Here is a 22,762-nt window from a genome sequence, read left to right as displayed (position 1 = left end):
CCCTTCCCCCTATGCGAGGTAGCACCAGGTAAAGACAACAAAGGCCACATTCGTTCACACTCAGTCTCTAGCTGTCATGTGTAATGCATCAAAACCACAGCTCCCTTTCCACATCAAGGCCCCACAAGACTTTCCATGATTTACCCCAGACGCTTCACATGCCCTGGTTCAATCCACTGACAGCATGTCAACCCCGTTATACCACATCACTCCAATTCACTCTATTCCTTGCATGCCTTTCATCTTCCTGTATGTTCAGGCCCCAAATGCTCAAAATCTTTTTCACTCCATCATTCCACTTCCAATTTGGTCTCCTACTTCTCCTCCACCTCTGACACATTTATCCTCTTTGTCAATCTTTCCTCACTCATTCTCTCCATGTGACCAAACCATTTCAATACACCCTCTTCTGCTCTCTCAACCACACTCTTTCTATTACCACACATCTCTCTTACCCTTTCATTACTTACATTGTCCTCAAACATTTCATTTCCAACACATCCACTCTCCTCCACACAACCCTATGTATAGCCCACACCTCACAACCATATAACATTGTTGGAACCACTATTCCTTCAAACATACCCATTTTTGCTCTCCAAGATAATGTTCTCTCCTTCCACACGTTCTTCAATACTCCCAGAACCTTCGCCCCTCCCCCACATTGTGACGCACTTCCGCTTCCATGGTTCCATCTGCTGCTAAATCCACTCCCAGATATCTAAAACACTTCACTTCCTCAAGTTTTTCTCCATTCAAACTTACCTCCCAATTAACTTGTCCCTCAACCCTCCTGAACCTAATAACCTTGCTCTTATTCACATTTACTCTCAGCTTTCTTCTTTCACACACTTTACCAAATTCAGTCACCAACTTCTGCAGTTTCTCACCCGAATCAGCCACCAGCGCTGTATCATCAGTGAACAACAACTGACTCACTTCTCAAGCCCTCTCATCCACAACAGACTGCATACTTGCCCCTCTCTCGGAAAGTCTTGCATTCACCTCCCTAACAACCCCATCCATAAACAAATTAAACAACCATCACGCACCCCTACTGCAAACCGACATTCACTGGGAACTAATCACTCTCTCCTCTCTTCCTACTCGTACACATGCCTTACATCCTCAATAAAAACTTTTCACTGCTTCTAGCAACTTAACTCCCACACCATATACTCTTAGTACCTTCCACAAAGCATCTCCATCAACCCTGTCATATGCCTTCTCCAGATCCATAAATGCTACATACAAATCCATCTGCTTTTTTAAGTATCTCTCACATACATTCTTCAAAGCAAACAAGTGATCCACACATCCTCTACCACTTCTGAAGCCACACTGCTCTTCCCTAATCTGATGCTCTGTACATGCCTTTACTCTCTCAATCAATACCCTCCCATATAATTTCCCAGGAATACTTAACAAACTTATACCTCTGTAATTTAAACTCTCCCCTTAATCCCCTTTGCCTTTATACAATGGCACTATGAATGCATTCCGCCAATCCTCAGGCACTTCACCATGAACCATACATACACTGAATATTCTTACCAACCAGTCAACAGCAGTCACCCCCTTTTTTAATAAATTCTACTGCAATACCATCCAAACCTGCTGCCTTGATGGCTTTCATCTTCCACAACACTATTGTTACCTCTTCACTAAATATACATATCAACATATATACATGTATAAACATATACATACACTTACACAGACATAAACACATAAACGTATTCATGCTTGCCTTCATGCATTCCTGTCGCTAGCCCATCACACAGGAAACAGCATCACTACCCTGTTTCAGCATAGCAGTGCCAGAAAAACACAAAAAAGGTCACATTCATTCATACTCAGTCTCTAGCTGTCATGTGTAATGCACTGAAACCACAGCTCCCTATCTACATCCAGGCCCCACAGACCTTTCCATGGTTTACCCGACATTTCACATGTCATGGTTCAGTCCGTTGACAGCATGTCGACCCTGGTATGCCACATCATTCCAATTCACTTTATTCCTTGCACGCCTCTCACCCTCCTGTATGTTCAGGCCCCAATTGCTCAAAATCTTTCTCACTCCATCCTTCCACCTCCAATTTGGTCTCCCATTTCTCCTTGTTCCCTCCACCTCTGACACATACATCCTCTTTGCCAACCTTTTCTCACTCATTCTCTCCATATGTCCAAACCATTTCAACACATCCTCTTCTGCTCTCTCAACCACACTTCTTTTTATTATCTCACATCTCTCTTACCCTTTCATTTCTTACTCGATCAAACCACCTCACACCACATACTGTCCTCAAACATTTCATTTCCAACACATCCACCTTCCTCTGTACAACCCTATCTATAGGACTTGCCTTGCAACCATACAATATTGTCAGAACTACTATTCCTTAAAACATACCCATTTTTGCTCTCTAACGTTCTTGCCTTCCAAACATTATTCATTGTTCCCAAAACCTTCGGCCCCTCTCGCACCCCGTGACTCACTTCCACTTCCCTGGTTCCATTCGCTGCTAAGTCCACTCCCAGATATCTAAAACACTTTACTTCCTCCAGTTTTTTTCCATTCAAACTTACCTCCCAATCAACTTGTCTCTCAACCCTACTGAACCTAATCAAAAATACTAATAACCTTGCTCTTATTCACATTCACTCTCAACTTTCTCCTTTCACACACTTTTCCAAACTCAGTCACCAACTTCTGCAGTTTTTCCCTTGAATCGGACACCAGAGCGTATCATCAGCATACAACAACAATAACAATCCCTCCCATCCCAAACATACTGCATACTTACCCCTCTCTCCAAAACTCTTCCGTTTGCAACATCCATAAACAAATTAAACAACCAAGGGGTCATCACACACGCCTGTCACAAACTGACATTCACTGGGAACTAATCACTCTCTCCTCTCTTCCTACTCGTACACATGCCCTACATCCTTGGTAAAAACTTTTCACTGCCGTTAGCAACTTACCTCCCACACCATATACTCTAAAGACCTTCCACAAAGCATCTTTATCAACTCTATTATATGCCTTCTCCAGATCTATAAATGCTACACACAAATCCATCTGTTCTTCTAAGTATTTCTCACATACATTCTTCAAAGCAAACACCTGATCCACACATCGTCTAACACTTCTGAAACCACATTGCTCTTCCCTAATCTGATGTTCCCTCTCAATCAATACCCTCCCATATAATTTCCCAGGAATAGTCAACAAACTTATGCCGCTGTAGTATGAACACTTCCCTTTATCCCCTTTGTACATGGCACTATGCATGCATTCCGCCAATCCTCAGGCACTTCAACATGGTCCACACATACACTGAATATCCTTACCAACCAGTCAACAACACAGTCAACCCCTTTTCTAATAAATTCCATGGCAATACCATCCAAACCGCCTTGCTGGTTTTCAACTTATGCAAAGTTTTCACTACCTCTTCTCTTTTCACCAAAACATTTTCCCTGACACTCTCACTTCGCACATTACCCAGACCAAAACACGCTATATCTAACACTCTAACATCAAACACATTTGACAAACCTTCAAAATACTCACTTCATCTCCTTCTTACTCCATCACTACCTGTTATAACTTCCCCACTTCACTGATGTTTTCACTTGTTCTCTTGTCTTACACAAGTTATTTACCTCCTTCCAAAACATCTTTTCATTCTACTCAAAATTTATTGATACTCTCTCACCCAAACTCTCATTTGTCCTCTTTTTCACCTCTTGCACCTTTCTCTTGATACTTGCCACTTTCTTTTATACACAACCCTGTCATTTGCACTACTTCCCTGCAAATATCGTCCAAACACCTCTCTTCTCTTTCAAATACAACCCTACTTCTTCATCCCACCAATCACTACCCTTTCTAATCTGCCCGTCTCCCACCTTTCTCATGCCACATGTATCTTTTGCACAAGCCATCACTCCTTCCCTAAATACATCCCGTTCCTCACCTACTCCCCTCACATCATTTTCACTCACCTTTTGCAATTCTACACTCAATCTCTCCAGACACTTCCTCACACAAGTCTCCTTTCCAAGCTCACTTACTCTCACGACTCTCTTCTTCCCAATATTCTCTCTTCTTTTTTGAAAACCTCTACAAATCTTCACCTTCACCTTTACAAGATAGTGATCAGACATCCCTCCAGCTGCCCCTCTCAGCACATTAACATCCAAAAGTCTCTCTTTCACACTCCTATCAATCAATACATAATCCAATAATGCCCTCTGACCATCTCTCCTTCTCACACACGTATATCTATGTACATCTCTCTTTTTAAACTCCCAATCACCAGTCTTTTTTCAGCACACAAATCAACAAGTTCTTCACCATTTCCATTTACAACACCGAATACCCCATGTACACCAATTATACTCACCTTCACATTTAAATCACCCATCGCTATAACCTGGTCTCGTGCATCAAAGCTGCTCACACACTCTCTCAGCTGCTCCCAAAACACTTGCCTCTCATGATCTTTCTTATCATGACCAGGTGCATAAGCACCAATAATCACCTAACTCTCTCCATCTATGTTCAGTTTTACCCACATCAATCTAGAATTAACTTTCTTACACTCTTTCATGCACTCCCACAACTCCTACTTCAGGAGTAGTGCTACTCCTTCCTTAGCTCTTGTCCTCTCACCAACCCCCAACTTTACTCCCTAAACTTTTCCAAACCATTCTTCCCCTTTTCCTCAAACATACTCTCTCTCTCCTTTCTTCTCATCTCGGTAACATCCACACACATTCAGACACCCAAGCCTGAGCCTTCGAGGAGGATGGGCACTCCCCACATAACTCCTTCTTCTGTTTCCACCTTTAGAAATTAAAATACCTACCAATGTTTATTCTTACATTCATCATTACTCAGCCCTAATATGACCGAGTTAAACTATCATCATTCTAGTCGACGTTCCTTAAGGTATTACATATATTCACTCTGGAATTTACTGATGATGAGTTTGAGAAGATATATTGTATTGGAAGTGCAGGGAGCAAGGAGAGGGTCAGACCAAGAAGATGGAAAAATAGAGTGAAAGAGGCTTTTGGGTAGTGGGGTCTGATCATTTAGGAGAGGGAGAGGCATTTTGTAAACACTGGAGCAAAGTGGTACGTGAAACAGTCATTAATTGCTATCAATATGCAGCACCAGGGAATAGGAACAATCTAGGTCACCAGGGAGTATCATGTGGGGCTTGTCTGTGAATAGTTGACTCTGGTTTCTGAACATTATATATGACAAACCTTAAGTGGATTGGTGCATGTGAGACCTCTGTTCTTCAGTTCCTGACATTTCCTTACTAGAGCAGTACATGTAATTAGAGGCTTTGTAGATACTCAAGTGCCAAGAACAGACACAATATTACCAAAGTTGCTCACACCCACTGTCAAGCAGTCAAGAATAAAGCATCAAAATTAAAGCCACTATTCACTAACTGTTCAGAGGTTTCCTTTGATCACTTCATATGTCCTAGATCAAATTAAAGACAGAACATCACACTGTATACCACAATGCTCCAATTCAATATACGTCTTACCATTCTAAATGTTCAGGCCCCAATGACTCAAAACATCTTTTGCTCCATCATCTCATCTCCTCCTTGGTCTCTCAGTCCACCATGCTCCCTCAACTTCTGACAAATATATCCTCTATGCCTATTATCTCCATATCCATCTTAGCATACTCAGATCAGATCTCCCAACCATACTCAGTTTACCACACATTCTCCTACACAGTGAACAGTACTTGGAAAGATGTAGAAACAGAGTAACCAGATGACATAAAATGAAATTAAGAAAGAAACTTGTTAATAAAGGTGTAAATGGGTACTTATATAGTACATGAGTAAGTGATGAATGGAATAAAATGAAAATGACATGGTTAATGCAGACATCATATATAAGTCTCAGATCTATGACAAAAAATTTTCATAAGATAGAGCCCCCTGAGCATAAAATTCTCTTTCCATACAGTACAAACAGGAAATTACAAAAAGGTAATTACTATCATTCATTAAATGACCAACCCTCCTCACTCTACACAATGTCATCAGAAATTTCATTATCACCATATCCACACTCTTCCATTCTCTAACATTCAGGATTCTCTAACTGCAACTATGCAACACCAGTGGGACAACTACACCCTCAAATACACAAACTTTTGCCCTTTCAGACAATGAACGCTCCTTTCCCTAACTCCTAAAGGGAACTAGGATCTACCTTAAGAGATAAGAAACTTAAGCATTAAAGACCAATTACGAATAATGTTTAAAAAAACAGGTGGTGAACACTTATTCATGTATGCACAAAACTTTTCAAATGTAAACAAAATTCATTATGCAATTTTTTAAATCCTAAAAAAGAATACCAGCAAATTCTCTATGCCAAGCACGAATACTGCATTTAACTTATTGTTCATAATTCCTTCAACTCCCTTACATAATATGAAATTGATACTCTTCATGTTTTCTTCCATTAAGCTGGGTGGCATCATTTCAGAACAACATAGCTTATTCACAATACTAAAGGGAACAAGTATTTATTAGCCTTTCTACACCAGATAACATCATGACAACCATTACTAATACCACGTCCAAACTAATCACTTGAGGAGTGAATGAGGTGTTGCTCCTACACTATAGTGCCTACCATGGAAAACTGCTAACTTCGTTTTCATTTCTTACCATTTCCACCTCTTCCTCTTCAGCACCTCCCTCTTCTACATCTTCTTTTTTATCTTTTTTTTCATCTTTCTTCTCCTCCCTTGTACTTGATCTCGTTTTTACTTCTAACCCATCTGTTTTTTCCTCTTTGGCACAAGATCGGGTCTTCACTTCAACAGCTTCAGTTTTAGCTGCAGCGGCTCTAGTCTTTCCCTCAGACCTGGGAGTCCTTGGTTCCCTTAACCTTTCTTTTGGTGTTACACTCTCTCCAGACACATCTTTCGCACTAGCTCTTTCTCGATTTCTATCCTTATTTACTGATGGTTCCCTGGACCTTTCTCTTGATGTTGTTGGTTCACGGGATCGCTCTCTCATTGAGGAAGGCTCTCGAGAACGTTCCCTTGTCATGGTTGGCTCCCGGGATCTTTCTCTTGTTACCGCTGGTTCTCGCTCAGGAGACTTGTGCAAATCTTGCTTAGCATTCCTAAAATATCAACAATTAATCAAAATCAATTAATCTTTTGTTTATTTTCTAAAATGGAACCATAATGCAATCATTTGCTCAACAGTTATAATGACATACATTTAAAATACATTTAAAAACTATTAACAGGGCATTTAGAAACACTAATACAAAAAGATCATTTAGAAGAACAGATATAAGCTAATCATATATGACTGCAGTGATTATGAGACAGCTCACAAAATAAAGAGATGAAAAGGATTTATTGATATCATTTGAATATAAAAAATCAATTATCATTATCACTTATTATCATTAGTATCATTATCATTTACATTAGTCCTAACAATATCATATGGTGTGAGGCATGGGCTATAGATAAGGCTGTGCGAAGGAGAGTGGATGTGTTGGAAATGAAATGCTTGACAACAATATGAGGTGTGCCATGGTTTGATATTATAAGTAATGAAAGGGTAAGAGAGATGTATGGTAATAAAAAGTGTGTGGTTAAGAAAGCACAAGAGGGTGTTATGAAATGATTTGGACATATGGAGTGGACTCAGCAGCGAATTGAACCATGGAAGAAGATGTGTGGGGGAAGGGGCAAAGGTTCTGGGAGTTATGAAGAATGTGTGGAGAGAAAGATATCTTGGAGCAAAAATGGGTATGTTTGAAGGAATAGTAGTTCCAAAAATAAGACAGTGAGGCATGGGCTACTGATAGCATTGTGACGAGGAGAGTGGATGTGTTGGAAATGAAGTATACAAGGACACCATGTGGTGTGAGGTGGTTTGATACAGTAAGTAATGAAAGGGTAAGAGAAAGGTGGGGTAATAAACACAGTGTGGTTAAGAGAGCACATGAGAATGTGACAAAATAGTCTGAACAAAAGGGGAGTGAGTGAGGAAGGTTGACAAAGAGGATACATGTGTCAGAAGTGGAGGGAACGAGGAGAATTGGGAGACCAAATTGGAGATGGAGGGATGGCGCGAAAAAGATTTTGTGTGATCGAGGCCTGAACATGCAGGAGGGTGAAAGGTGTGCAAGGAATAAAGTAACTGGAACAATGTGCTGTCAATGGACTGATCAAGGGCATGTGAAACGTCCGGCTAGCAATCATGTCTGTGTAGGACTACCACAAAAAAGTCCATGATGGCCTTCATTACTTGTTATTTGCAATTAAGTCCTCAGTTTATGTTTCTCATGAGTGCAATTGCTTGAAACATAGTAACTTCCAACCTACCAGTACCTATGATGAGATTTTGCCTAAGTAGCATATACTACTACTGTTTCTTCTTCCTCTTCTCTTTTGTATTCTCTTTAAGACTGACATGGCATGGGGAGAACATAACCCTAACAATAGCCATCTTTTTTTTTAAAGGAAAATAGGGTAAGAAAAAGAATGTATAAATCTATCATAACTCCTCAGATGCTTTTACACCAGATTCTCAACTGTAATAAGCCTATAAGTACAACACATGAAGGAACAGAGTTCTGTAGCTTCACTGCTCACTGGAAGGTGGTGGTGGTATCATAATACTCAAGCCTTATGTGGCTGGCCTCCACCGAGAAACTATGGTTAAACAGAGGCTAAAAGCCACTCATGTGTCCAAGTCTTAGTGGTAGGCACAATTGAAGACAGGTAATGATTTTAGTAGCCAAAATGATTCCTGATGAACTGGGAAAGAGCAACAACATCATGGTAAACTGAGGTGGCAGGCTAGATGGAAGTGATGCTTGAGGAATACATGAGACAGAGGCTTTTGATTCCACTCATGATAAATACAGAGGTGGAGGCAGAGCTACACCTTGCCTCACCACCACCATTCTCTCCCTTCCTTGTCTTCACACCTTGAACAGAAGAATGGCTTTCTTCAGTGGTATAACTACTTACTCCCATGGGACTACTGGACTAGTCCTGCCATCTCCTTACATGCACCATACACCTATTCAAACCTTGCTTTTTTTTCACATAAGTACTCTTGCCAACTCCATTCCACTCAAAATTCTATAAGAATTATCAAGACAGAGTCCAACAAAGCTATGGCCCCTAGTCCCTGGCATCATGGGGTGCTAAGACTATCTGAGTTTCTGCCTGACTCTACTGCCAACGAGAGGGAGGGCTCTGGAAGTAGTAGTACCAGCCCCTCCCACAACTTTTCACTCTCTCTTCAACCTTCCTCTTTTCTGTTCACTATACCAACATTTGTGGTCTTTCTAGTAACATCTCCTCTGTTGAACACCATCTGTCTAGTACCTCTCCTAATATCTTACTTCTCTCAATGACACAGATGTCTAAAGCTGTTTTCACTAGTTTTCTCTTCATGATTGATTGATTATACTTTGTCGCTGTCTCCCGCGGTAGCGAGGTAGCGCAAGGAAACAGACGAAAGAATGGCCCAACCCAAGCACATACACATGTATATACATACACATCCACACACGCACATATACATACCTATACATTTCAATGTATACATATATATACACACACAGACATATACATATACACACATATACATAATTCATACTTGCTGCTTTTATTCATTTCCGTCGCCACCCAGCCACACATGAAATGGCAACCCCCTCCCCCGCATGCGTGCGAGGTACCACTAGGAAAGGACAACAAAGGCCACATTCGTTCACACTCAGTCTCTGGCTGTCATGTAAAATGCACCGAAACCACAGCTCCCTTTCCACATCTAGGCCCCACAAAACTTTCCATGGTTTACCCCAGACACTTCACATGCCCTGGTTCAATCCACTGACAGCACTTCGACCCCCGGTATACCACATCGTTCCAATTCACTATATTCCTTGCATGCCTTTCACCCTCCTTCATATTCAGGCCCCGATCACTCAAAATCTTTTTCACTCCAACTTTCCACCTCCAATTTGGTCTCCTACTTCTCGTTCCCTCCACCTCTGACACATATATCCTCCTTGTCAATCTTTATTCACTCATTCTCTCCAAGTGACCAAACCATTTCAAAACACCCTCTTCTGCTCTCTCAACCACATTCTATTTATTACCACACATCTCTCTTGCCCTTTCATTACTTACTCGATCAAACCACCTCACACCACATACTGTCCTCAAACATCTCATTTCCAACACATCCACCCTCCTCCGCACAACTCTATCTATAGCCCACACCTTGCAACCACATAACATTGTTGGAACCACTATTCCTTCAAATATACCCATTTTTGCTTTCCGAGATAATGTTCTCGCCTTCCACACATTTTTCAATGCTTGCAGAACTTTCGCCCCCTCCCCCACCATGTGACTCACTTCCGCTTCCATGGTTCCATCCGCTGCCAAATCCACTCCCAGATATCTAAAACACTTTACTTCCTCCAGTTTTTCTCTATTCAAACTTACCTCCCAACTGAATTGTCCCTCAACCCTACTGTACCTAATAACCTTGCTCTTATTCACAATCACTCTCAGCTTTCTTCTTTCACACACTTTACCAAACTCAGTTACCAGCTTCTGTAGGTTCTCATCCGAATCAGCCACCACCGCTGTATCATCAGCAAACAACAACTGACTCACTTCCCAAGCTCTCTCATCCACAACAGACTGCAGACTTGCCCCTCTCTCCAAAACTCTTGCATTCACCTCCCTAACAACACCATCCATAAACAAATTAAACACCCATGGAGACATCACACACCCCTGCTGCAAACTGACATTCACTGAGATCCATATATATATTTAATTTTATATTTATTTTGCTTTGTTGCTGTCTCCCGTGTTTGTGAGGTAGCGCAAGGAAACAGACGAAAGAAATGGCCCAACCCATCCCCATACACATGTATATACATACACATCCACACACGCAAATATACATACCCATACATCTCAATGTACACATATATATACACACACAGACACATACATATATACCCATGCACACAATTCACACTGTCTGCCTTTATTCATTCCCATCACCACCTCACCACACATGGAAAATAACATCCCCCTCCCCCCTCATGTGTGCGAGGTATCGCTAGGAAAAGACAACAAAGGCCACATTCATTCACACTCAGTCTCTAGCTGTCATGCAATAATGCCCAAAACCACAGCTCCCTTTCCACATACAGGCCCCACATAGCTTTCCATGGTTTACCACAGATGCTTTACATGCCCTGATTCAATCCACTGACAGCACATCGAACCCATTATGCCACATCGATCCAATTCACTCTATTCCTTGCCCGCCTTTCATCCTCCTGCATGTTCAGGCCCCGATCACACAAAATCTTTTTCACTCCATCTTTCCACCTCCAATTTGGTCTCCCACTTCTCCTCGTTCCCTCCACCTCCAACACATATATCCTCTTGCTCAATCTTTCCTCACTCATTCTCTCCATGTGCCCAAACCATTTCAAAACACCCTCTTTTGCTCTCTCAACCATACTCTTTTTATTTCCACACATTTCTCTTGCCCTTACATTACTTACTCGATCAAACCACCTCACACCACATATTATCCTCAAACATCTCATTTCCAGCACATCCAACTATAATCTCCATTCATGATTCTGGTTCAAAGGTAGTGTTTGTGCTTATTCCAACATCAACAAACCTGTTGCATGCCTCAAGGACCTTGAGTCTCCAAACCCTGATGTTGTGTGGCTCAAGGTCTGTCTCCTAACTACTTCACTTTTCCTCTGTTTCTCCTATGTCTACCCTAATTCTACAAATTTCATATCTTTCTTCAACTATCTAAACTCCTAACATGAGACTATAATATCCTTTCACCCGAAAGCCACGATCCTCAACTTCAGGGATTTCAATGTTCACCATAGAGATTGGTTGAATTCCTCCCATATGGATGGAGGAGGGATTGAAGCCCTTATGTTTTCCATTCTTAGTGAGTGTGAGCAAATTTGCTCCTACCCTACCAATATTCCTGAACACTATGACTACATTCCTAATATTCTGTATCTGCTTTTCACCTCTAGTTCATCATGCTCTAAGTACAAAATCACCACCAATTGTTTCACCTGATCACACTCTCATAAATGTATCTATTCTAACAGTACCTCCCTCTCCAGCAGCTCCTTCTAAGCGTAAATATTGACAACTCGATAAAGCTGATTCGAATAATTTACATAACTTCTTTTCTGACTTTTCTTGACTTAAATAGTCTCTTATGCAATAATGCTTTTGTCTCCACCAAATGCATAGCATGTTATTGTCACAGGAATGGAAGCATTTATAACCTCTTTCTCCAAAATGACCTCTTCATCCAATCCATGTTTCGACCGTTCCTCTTCTGAGGCCATTCAAGCAAGGGATCAGGCATACTGGGCTTGGAAAAACTCTCCTCCCTCAGGCTCCCTTTCAGCTTTTATCACTGCCCATAATCACTGTCAGAAGCAGTGAAAAGTTTTTATCGAGGATGTAAGGCATGTGTTCGTGTAGGAAGAGAGGAAAGTGATTGGTTCTCAGTGAATGTAGGTTTGCGGCAGGGGTGTATGATGCCTCCATGGTTGTTTAATTTGTTTATGGATGCGGTTGTTAGGGAGGTGAATGCAAGAGTTTTGGAAAGAGGGGCAAGTATGAAGTCCATTGAGGATGAGAGAGCTTGGGAAGTGAGTCAGTTGTTGTTCGCTGATGATACAGCGCTGGTGGCTGATTCGTGTGAGAAACTGCAGAAGCTGGTGACTGAGTTACGTAAAGTGTGTGAAAGAAGAAAGTTAAGAGTAAATGTGAATAAGAGCAAGGTTATTAGGTACAGTAGGGTTGAGGGTCAAGTCAATTTCGAGGTAAGTTTGAATGGAGAAAAACTGGAGGAAGTAAAGTGTTTTCGATATCTGGGAGTGGATCTGGCAGCAGATGGAACCATGGAAGCGGAAGTGAATCATAGGGTGGAGGAGGGGGCGAAAATCCTGAGAGCCTTGAAGAATGTGTGGAAGTCGAGAACATTATCTCGGAAAGCAAAAATGGGTATGTTTGAAGGAACAGTAGTTCCAACAATGCTGTATGGTTGCGAGGCGTGGGCTATGGATAGAGTTGTGCACAGGAGGGTGGATGTGCTGGAAATGAGATGTTTGAGGACAATGTGTGGTGTGAGGTGGTTTGATCGAGTAAGTAATGTAAGGGTAAGAGAGATGTATGGAAATAAAAAGAGCGTGGTTGAGAGAGCAGAAGAGGGTGTTTTGAAATGGTTTGGGCACATGGAGAGAATGAGTGAGGAAAGATTGACCAAGAGGATATATGTGTCGGAGGTGGAGGGAACGAGGAGAAGTGGGAGACCAAATTGGAGGTGGAAAGATGGAGTGAAAAAGATTTTGTGTGATCGAGGCCTGAACATGCAGGAGGGTGAAAGGAGGGCAAGGAATAGAGTGAATTGGATCGATGTGGTATACCGGGGTTGACGTGCTGTCAGTGGATTGAATCAGGTAATGTGAAGCGTCTGGGGTAAATCATGGAAAGTTGTGTGGGGCCTGGATGTAGAAAGGGAGCTGTGGTTTCGGGCATTATTGTATGACAGCTAGAGACTGAGTGTGAACGAATGGGGCCTTTGTTGTCTTTTCCTAGTGCTACCTCGCACACATGAGGGGGGAGGGGGATGGTATTCTGTGTGGCGAGGTGGCGATGGGAATGAATAAAGGCAGACAGTGTGAATTGTGTGCATGGGTATATATGTATGTGTCTGTGTGTGTATACATATGTGTACATTGAGATGCATAGGTATGTATATTTGCGTGTGTGGACGTGTATGTATATACATTGTGTATGGGGGTGGGTTGGGCCATTTCTTTTGTCTGTTTCCTTGCGCTACCTCGCAAACGCGGGAGACAGCGACAAAGCAAAATAAAAATAAAATAATAATCACTGCAAGCATGTTATCCCTGTGGCAAAGTGTTCCTTTATTCAAAGGAAGAGCGATAACCTCTCCTAGTCATCCACTGATATGTCTTTCTGGTCTTTAGCTATGGGTATCTCTAACAACTTCTGTTGCTCTACCTTTCCTTCACTTTTCCATTCTGACTACTACAACTGTGTCTGCTGTAGTCAAAGCAACTTTCTGGTTCCCGTTTCTCCTCTAACTTCACCTTGGATGACTTAAACATTCCTTCATCCCCTGAGGCTCTTTCCGGATTGCCCGAAAGGCGCTTCTCTCACTGGACACATGCAAGGTTTATGGTCCTGACTGAAACAGTATGCCTCTGAACTTCCATATGTTCTTGCTTGTCTATTCCGTTTCTGTTTAAAAACCAAAATTTTTCCTTCTTAGATGCATGCTTTGAAACATTCCATTTAAAGTAGGGAGACCTTTCTGACCCCTCTAACTACTGTTCTATCACTGTGATATCTACAATTTTCAAAGTCTGAATCTCTCCTCAACTCCCATATCCATAACACTTCAAAAATTACAATCTTCTCTCTGATCACCAGAATGGCTCCCATAACACGAGATCCATTAGTGTTATTCTTTCCTATCTTACTCATGTATGGTCATCATCCCTGAGACATTTTGGGGAGTCATGAATAGTTGCCTTTGACATATCTAAAGCATTTACTGGGTGTGGTATCGGGATTTCATCTCTAAGCTTCCCTCTTTTGGTTTCCCTCCCTCACTTTGCTTCTTCATATCTAGTAGCTTCCTCTGTAGTCAATCTATCTCTGTGGTAACTGATGGATCAGCCAACCCCCTTTATTCCATCAACAGCTGGGTACCTCAAGGTTCTGTCCTGTCCCCTACACTTTTTCTCCTTTTTTTCAATGATCCCTCCTCCACATATAATCAAAAGCACTCATATGCTAAAGACTCTGAATTGCATTCTTCCAGATCCTTCAATTCTGCTCCTTCTTCCCTTTTTTGGGAAACCCCACTTTACAGGAACAAGTCTCTCCCTCTAAGAAACTGGGGGTCCTGTTTAAATGTTGAAACTTCTTTCTTCAGAACAGTTTCTCATTTTATACAAAGGAGTGATTCGTTCTTATATGGACTACTGCTTTCATATCAGGGATGGTTCTAGCTCTGCATCCTTATTAGACAGAGTTGAGTCGAAAGAAGTCTGATTTATAAACTGTCCCAGGCTAACTTCCAAACTTGACTCTCTTACACAACATCATAATGTTGGTTCACTTTCCACTTTTGTAAGTATTACTTTGGTCTTTGCTCCTGAGAACTGGCTGCTTGTGTGCCCCACCACTTGGTAGACCACGCAATACTCGGCAAGCTGCTGCATCACATCATTACTGTGTGGTGGCCATCAGCAACTCAAAGACAATATCTATGACCTAGCACATTTCTAAAGGTTTTTCACTTCCTCCAAAATTCATAAATACTTTCCCTTGTCTTTTTCTTTTTTCCTTTCATAATTCTCTTTATTTCAATTGAGACCCAGCCTTGATATGGACTTTTGTCATTGGCTGGAGCCTTAAAAAAAATACATATATATATCCTTCCTATACTGGCGGCACAACCATTCCATTCAGCAATATGATGTTTTCCCAATCATATATCACTCCAACCTCCAGCAATTTCTATCCTGCCAAGGAAATGGATGAAATGTTGGCAACTGTGTATGTGGTTAGTCGTCATGCACCTGGCAACTTCCTCAGCATGTCTACTGACAGACAGGACAAAATAAGGAGAAGGCCCCTTTTATATTCTCTACTTAAGAGCTGTTACATTTACCAACTACACCAAACTTTGCCCTCACTCAGCAGTGTACTTGGCCATCACAAAGGTATTCAGGTATCTTCCAGACTGAAAGTACTTCTTAAATACCCAGCACTCATCCCACAACAACAGAAACAAATCATCACAATTCATGACCTAAGGTCCTGCCTGGTGGATGTGGACAGCTTCCTGAGTGCTAAGGGAACTCCATAAAAGGTAATCCTAGGCACGATGGTTGGGTAAGATATACCATCTACTTCTGAATGCCACCTTGGCATGATGGTTGGGTAAGATATGCTGTTTACTTCTAAATGCCAATCCGGTATTTTACAATATTCTTTCCTTTTTTCATATTGCACATATGCAGACAGAAGCTGCACCCAACACTGCTATTGAAGGGTTAGGAAAAAGTAACAGACTTGCAAATACAGGTGCAACTTTTGATATGCACTTTTTAAAACCCAAGAAGGGATGCCATCGGCATCGTACATTTTGACTGCACCAAAAGAGAGAACTTTTTGGAAGGTGTAACAAGACATTATAGGAGGAGATATACTATATAATCAGTAAGAGAATAATCATATAGTAAGGGAACAATGGAACTCTCCAATTTGGAATTCTACCTATCTATCTCTATCTCTGACATACATTCCATTAGGGAACTAACTCAAGGAGGAAGCCATGGACAAAGTCTCCATAACAGACAAACTCCAAAGCCATTTCTTTGCCATTAGTGCCTCACCCTTTCCAGGCCACTGGCCACTAGCACTGTGCTTTTAAAGACTCCTATCTAAAGTTCCTACCAACTACTTCTACCTATTGTGTCTATCTAATGTTCCAGCCCACTACTTCTAACTAATGCTCCCACCTAATGTTCCTACCTCTACTTCTATCTAAGGTTACTATCTAATATGCCTATATAATGTTCCTACTTACTACTCCTATCTATTGCTCCTACCATAATGCCAAAGGGCAGGGCTAGTGCATAACACTCACAAGAAAATCTACAGTTAAAAAGAAATGAGCTGCCAAGTGTTATGTGTGACAAAGAGGGACTGTATGCTTGAGGACAGAATATCATGAGTCCATGTATGGGTGAGGTCAAAAGAACAGACAGCTACCTGGGTCACAGGAGTGCAATTTGACAATCACTGAAGTGATGGCTTACTACACAGCTGTCCTAACCCTCCTGATACCCAGGCAGGTAGTAAAGATTATTAATGCACTGGTCGGTGGCTGCCTACCTATTCCAATTTGGAATTATTATATTTATTTATTATTTATTAGAGTTAATGTTGGGGTGAAGAAGGTGGTGAGAGTAAGTGAGCTTGGGAAGGAGACCTGTGTGAAGAAGTATCAGGAGAGACTGTGTACAGAATGGAAAAAGGTGAGAACAATGGAAGTAAGGGGAGTGGGGGAGGAATGGGATGTATTTAGGGAATCAGTGATGGATTGCGCAAAAGATGCTTGTGGCATGAGAAGAGTGGGAGGTGGGCTGTTTAGAAAGGGTAGTGAGTGGTGGGATGAAGAAGTAAGAGTATTAGTGAAAGAGAAGAGAGAGGCATTTGGACGATTTTTGCAGGGAAAAAATGCAATTGAGTGGGAGAAGTATAAAAGAAAGAGACAGGAGGTCAAGAGAAAGGTGCAAGAGGTGAAAAAAAGGGCAAATGAGAGTTGGGGTGAGAGACTATCAGTAAATTTTAGGGAGAATAAAAAGATGTTCTGGAAGGAGGTAAATAGGGTACGTAAGACAAGGGAGCAAATGGGAACTTCAGTGAAGGGCGTAAATGGGGAGGTGATAACAAGTAGTGGTGATGTGAGAAGGAGATGGAATGAGTATTTTGAAGGTTTGTTGAATGTGTCTGATGACAGAGTGGCAGATATAGGGTGTTTGGGTCGAGGTGGTGTGCAAAGTGAGAGGGTTAGGGAAAATGATTTGGTAAACAGAGAAGAGGTAGTAAAAGCTTTGCGGAAGATGAAAGCCGGCAAGGCAGCAGGTTTGGATGGTATTGCAGTGGAATTTATTAAAAAAGGGGGTGACTGTATTGTTGACTGGTTGGTAAGGTTATTTAATGTATGTATGACTCATGGTGAGGTGCCTGAGGATTGGCGGAATGCGTGCATAGTGCCATTGTACAAAGGCAAAGGGGATAAGAGTGAGTGCTCAAATTACAGAGGTATAAGTTTGTTGAGTATTCCTGGTAAATTATATGGGAGGGTATTGATTGAGAGGGTGAAGGCATGTACAGAGCATCAGATTGGGGAAGAGCAGTGTGGTTTCAGAAGTGGTAGAGGATGTGTGGATCAGGTGTTTGCTTTGAAGAATGTATGTGAGAAATACTTAGAAAAGCAAATGGATTTGTATGTAGCATTTATGGATCTGGAGAAGGCATATGATAGAGTTGATAGAGATGCTCTGTGGAAGGTATTAAGAATATATGGTGTGGGAGGCAAGTTGTTAGAAGCAGTGAAAAGTTTTTATCTAGGATGTAAGGCATGTGTACGTGTAGGAAGAGAGGAAAGTGATTGGTTCTCAGTGAATGTAGGTTTGCGGCAGGGGTGTGTGATGTCTCCATGGTTGTTTAATTTGTTTATGGATGGGGTTGTTAGGGAGGTAAATGCAAGAGTCTTGGAAAGAGGGGCAAGTATGAAGTCTGTTGGGGATGAGAGAGCTTGGGAAGTGAGTCAGTTGTTGTTCGCTGATGATACAGCGCTGGTGGCGGATTCATGTGAGAAACTGCAGAAGCTGGTGACGGAGTTTGGTAAAGTGTGTGGAAGAAGAAAGTTAAGAGTAAATGTGAATAAGAGCAAGGTTATTAGGTACAGTAGGGCTGAGGGTCAAGTCAATTGGGAGGTGAGTTTGAATGGAGAAAAACTGGAGGAAGTGAAGTGTTTTAGATATCTGGGAGTGGATCTGTCAGCGGATGGAACCATGGAAGCGGAAGTGGATCATAGGGTGGGGGAGGGGGCGAAAATTTTGGGAGCCTTGAAAAATGTGTGGAAGTCGAGAACATTATCCCTGGAAAGCAAAAATGGGTATGTTTGAAGGAATAGTAGTTCCAACAATGTTGTATGGTTGCGAGGCGTGGGCTATGGATAGAGTTGTGCGCAGGAGGATGGATGTGCTGGAAATGAGATGTTTGAGGACAATGTGTGGTGTGAGGTGGTTTGATCGAGTAAGTAACGTAAGGGTAAGAGAGATGTGTGGAAATAAAAAGAGCGTGGTTGAGAGAGCAGAAGAGAGTGTTTTAAAATGGTTTGGGCACATGGAGAGAATGAGTGAGGAAAGATTGACCAAGAGGATATATGTGTCGGAGGTGGAGGGAACGAGGAGAAGAGGGAGACCAAATTGGAGGTGGAAAGATGGAGTGAAAAAGATTTTGTGTGATCGGGGCCTGAACATGCAGGAGGGTGAAAGGAGGGCAAGGAATAGAGTGAATTGGAGCGATGTGGTATACAGGGGTTGACGTGCTGTCAGTGGATTGAATCAAGGCATGTGAAGCGTCCGGGGTAAACCATGGAAAGCTGTGTAGGTATGTATATTTGTGTGTGTGGACGTGTGTATATACATGTGTATGGGGGGGGTTGGGCCATTTCTTTCGTCTGTTTCCTTGCGCTACCTCGCAATACGCGGGAGACAGCGACAAAGTATAAAAAAAAAAAAAAAAAAAAAATTATTTATTTATTCATTTTGCTTTGTCGCTGTCTCCCGCGTTTGCGAGGTAGCGCAAGGAAACAAACGAAAGAAATGGCCCAACCCACCCCCATACACATGTATATACACACACATCCATACACGCAAATATACATACCTATACATCTCAATGTACACATATATATACACACACAGACACATACATATATACCCATGCACACAATTCACACTGTCTGCCTTTATTCATTCCCATCGCCACCTCGCCACACATGGAATACCATCCCCCTCCCCCCTCATGTGTGCGAGGTAGCGCTAGGAAAAGACAACAAAGGCCTCATTCGTTCACACTCAGTCTCTAGCTGTCATGCGTCATGCAATAATGCCCGAAACCACAGCTCCCTTTCCACATCCAGGCCCCACACAGCTTTCCATGGCCCACCCCAGACGCTTCACATGCCCTGATTCAATCCACTGACAGCACGTCAACCCTGGTATACCACATCGATCCAATTCACTCTATTCCTTGCCCTCCTTTCACCCTCCTGCATGTTCAGGCCCCGATCACACAAAATCTTTTTCACTCCATCTTTCCACCTCCAATTTGGTCTCCCACTTCTCCTCGTTCCCTCCACCTCCGACACATATATCCTCTTGGTCAATCTTTCCTCACTCATTCTCTCCATGTGCCCAAACCATTTCAAAACACCCTCTTCTGCTCTCTCAACCACGCTCTTTTTATTTCCACACATCTCTCTTACCCTTACATTACTTACTCGATCAAACCACCTCACACCACACATTGTCCTCAAACATCTCATTTCCAGCACATCCACCCTCCTGCACACAACTCTATCCATAGCCCACGCCTCACAACCATACAACATCGTTGGAACCACTATTCCTTCAAACATACCCATTTTTGCTTTCCGAGATAATGTTCTCGACTTCCACACATTCTTCAAGGCTCCCAGGATTTTCGCCCCCTCCCCCACCCTATGATTCACTTCCGCTTCCATGGTTCCATCCGCTGCCAGATCCACTCCCACATATCTAAAACACTTTACTTCCTCCAGTTTTTCTCCATTCAAACTTACCTCCCAATTGACTTGACCCTCAACCCTACTGTACCTAATAGCCTTGCTCTTATTCACATTTACTCTTAACTTTCTTCTTTCACACACTTTACCAAACTCAGTCACCAGCTTCTGCAGTTTCTTACATGAATCAGCCACCAGCGCTGTATCATCAGCAAACAACAACTGACTCACTTCCCAAGCTCTCTCATCCACAACAGACTGCATACTTGCCCCTCTTTCCAAAACTCTTGCATTCACCTCCCTAACAACCCCATCCATAAACAAATTAAACAACCATGGAGACATCACACACCCGTGCCGCAAACCTACATTCACTGAGAACCAATCACTTTCCTCTCTTCCTACACGTACATTATTATAAAAATTAAAAAAAATAGGCTAAAAAAAGTGGCCTTCACAGCAGGAGAAAGAAATGTGACTTCATCAGCATGGAGATGAAATGGAAAGGCATATCACAATATGTATCTGGTCAGAGAAGAGAAAGATAAATCAATGAAGGAAGATCTTATCCAAATAGCTTAGGATAAAGGAGTGCCCCACCTCGTAAATATCAAATCTGCAACCACTTTAACACTTAAAATATGAATGGTGGAAGTTGAAAAAGACTAATACAAATATGGTTACAAATCCTTTTGCTATTACCCAAAATTCAAAGCACTCAGCAAAAAATGAAAAAATGTAGATATAATTTTTACGTGCAATACTTACTTTCCACCTTTTACTTCTTCTTTTTTCTTTTCAACCTCTTTCTTATCAACTTCCTTTTTATCTGGTTCCTTCTTTTCTGTTTCCTTCTTCTCCTCAACCTTTTTAGTATCATCCTTCTCACCTTTTCTTCTCTCTGGCTTTTTTGTATCCTCCTCCTCTTCTTTTTTCTCTGTTTCATCCTCTGTTGAATCACAACTATCATTTTCTTTCTTCTTGGATGTCCGAGGAGTTCGGTCACAATCTCTGATTAAGCTTCGTCCAGAACGATGTCTGGTGCGAGACCCGCGAGGATTACTAACCATGGTGCATCCTAGTTTTCGATAGAACTCCTCAAAACTCTGCAAGTACCTGAATATTTACAGAAATAATTTAGTACAAATAGTATACATTAGAAGAACATAATCCCAGACCAGCATATACCGTGAAACCTTGCTTATTCATATCCACAGACTAGCATACACAGTAAAACCTTGCTTATTCATTTCTTGGCTAATTCATACACATCCCTCTGAAAAATTTTATCTAAAAGAGTCAAATTTGTGGAGCATCTGAAAAACCAACTGGCAATACTTCCATTTCATATACAGAAAGCCCTGGGGTAAAAATACCATAGCCTGTCTTCAGCGGTGGCATCTAAGAAAATGTAAAGAAAATATGTGGTAATCATAAGTGTAATTTGGAAATGCTTGAGGATGGACATCTGAGTCACCCAAAAACAGACAGACAGACAGACAGACAGACAGACAGACAGACACACACACACACACACACACACACACACACACACACACACACACCACATAGATATTTAAAAAGATATATGACAACAGAGAATGTTCAAGAGAAAGGCCCCACAAGTGTAAAACTCCCTACCCATAGAGTACAAATGGATAATTACAAACTTTTTTTTTTTTTACATTGAAGGCTCCAGCCACAGACAAAAGTACACACCAAGGCCAGGCCTTAATGGAAATATGGAGAGGTTAATAAATGGAAAGAAGAAACAAGAGAAAGTATTTACAAATTATGGAGGAATGAAAAACCTGTCTTTCAAAATGTGCCATGTTATAGTTATTAGGAAAGATATGAGAGGGTAGAGAGATCCAAAGTTTCAAGGTGTAGGGCAAGAAACAGGTATCAAAACAGCCCACCCTTGAGTTGCCAATGGCCACACAGTATTCATGTGACGCAGCAGCTTGCCGAGTTTTGCGTGGTCTAGCTAGTGGTGGGGGCACACAAGCATCCAGTTCTCAGGAGCAAAATCCAAAGTAATACCTATGGAAGAGGGAAAATGAATTACACTAAAGTGAAAGAACGCATGGTTGGGAAGGGAGGTCATGTGTAACAAACTTCTTAGGCTTCTATGCGAATGTTATCTTCATTTCAAACATAGGAAAGGGCTAGGCGAATTATCTGCACAGTATCTGGACAGACTAACAGAAAATATCTGACACTGTGCCATGAGGGAAATCAGTAAAGAA

General features: G+C 41.8%; 1 protein-coding gene across 14 annotated transcripts in view; it reads right to left on the bottom strand.

Annotated features, from left to right (window-relative positions):
• The window catches only part of LOC139748644 (uncharacterized), a 321,771-nt gene that overhangs the window by 174,178 nt on the left and 124,831 nt on the right, over positions 1–22,762 (bottom strand). For all 14 annotated transcript variants that reach the window (XR_011712788.1, XR_011712787.1, XM_071661886.1 and 11 more), the window contains 2 exons: positions 21,282–21,629; positions 6,729–7,191 (listed from right to left, as the gene is read on the bottom strand). Coding sequence is in view for 12 of the 14 variants with exons in the window: in XM_071661886.1 (XP_071517987.1) it covers positions 6,729–7,191; positions 21,282–21,629 (811 nt within the window). In the remaining 2 variants the exon portion in view is untranslated. The remainder of the gene's footprint in view (positions 1–6,728; positions 7,192–21,281; positions 21,630–22,762) is intronic.

The sequence above is a fragment of the Panulirus ornatus genome, chromosome 5 (genome assembly GCF_036320965.1).
Source record: "Panulirus ornatus isolate Po-2019 chromosome 5, ASM3632096v1, whole genome shotgun sequence".
NCBI lineage: Eukaryota > Metazoa > Arthropoda > Malacostraca > Decapoda > Palinuridae > Panulirus > Panulirus ornatus.
This window is presented reverse-complemented; position numbering and strand designations above follow the sequence as displayed.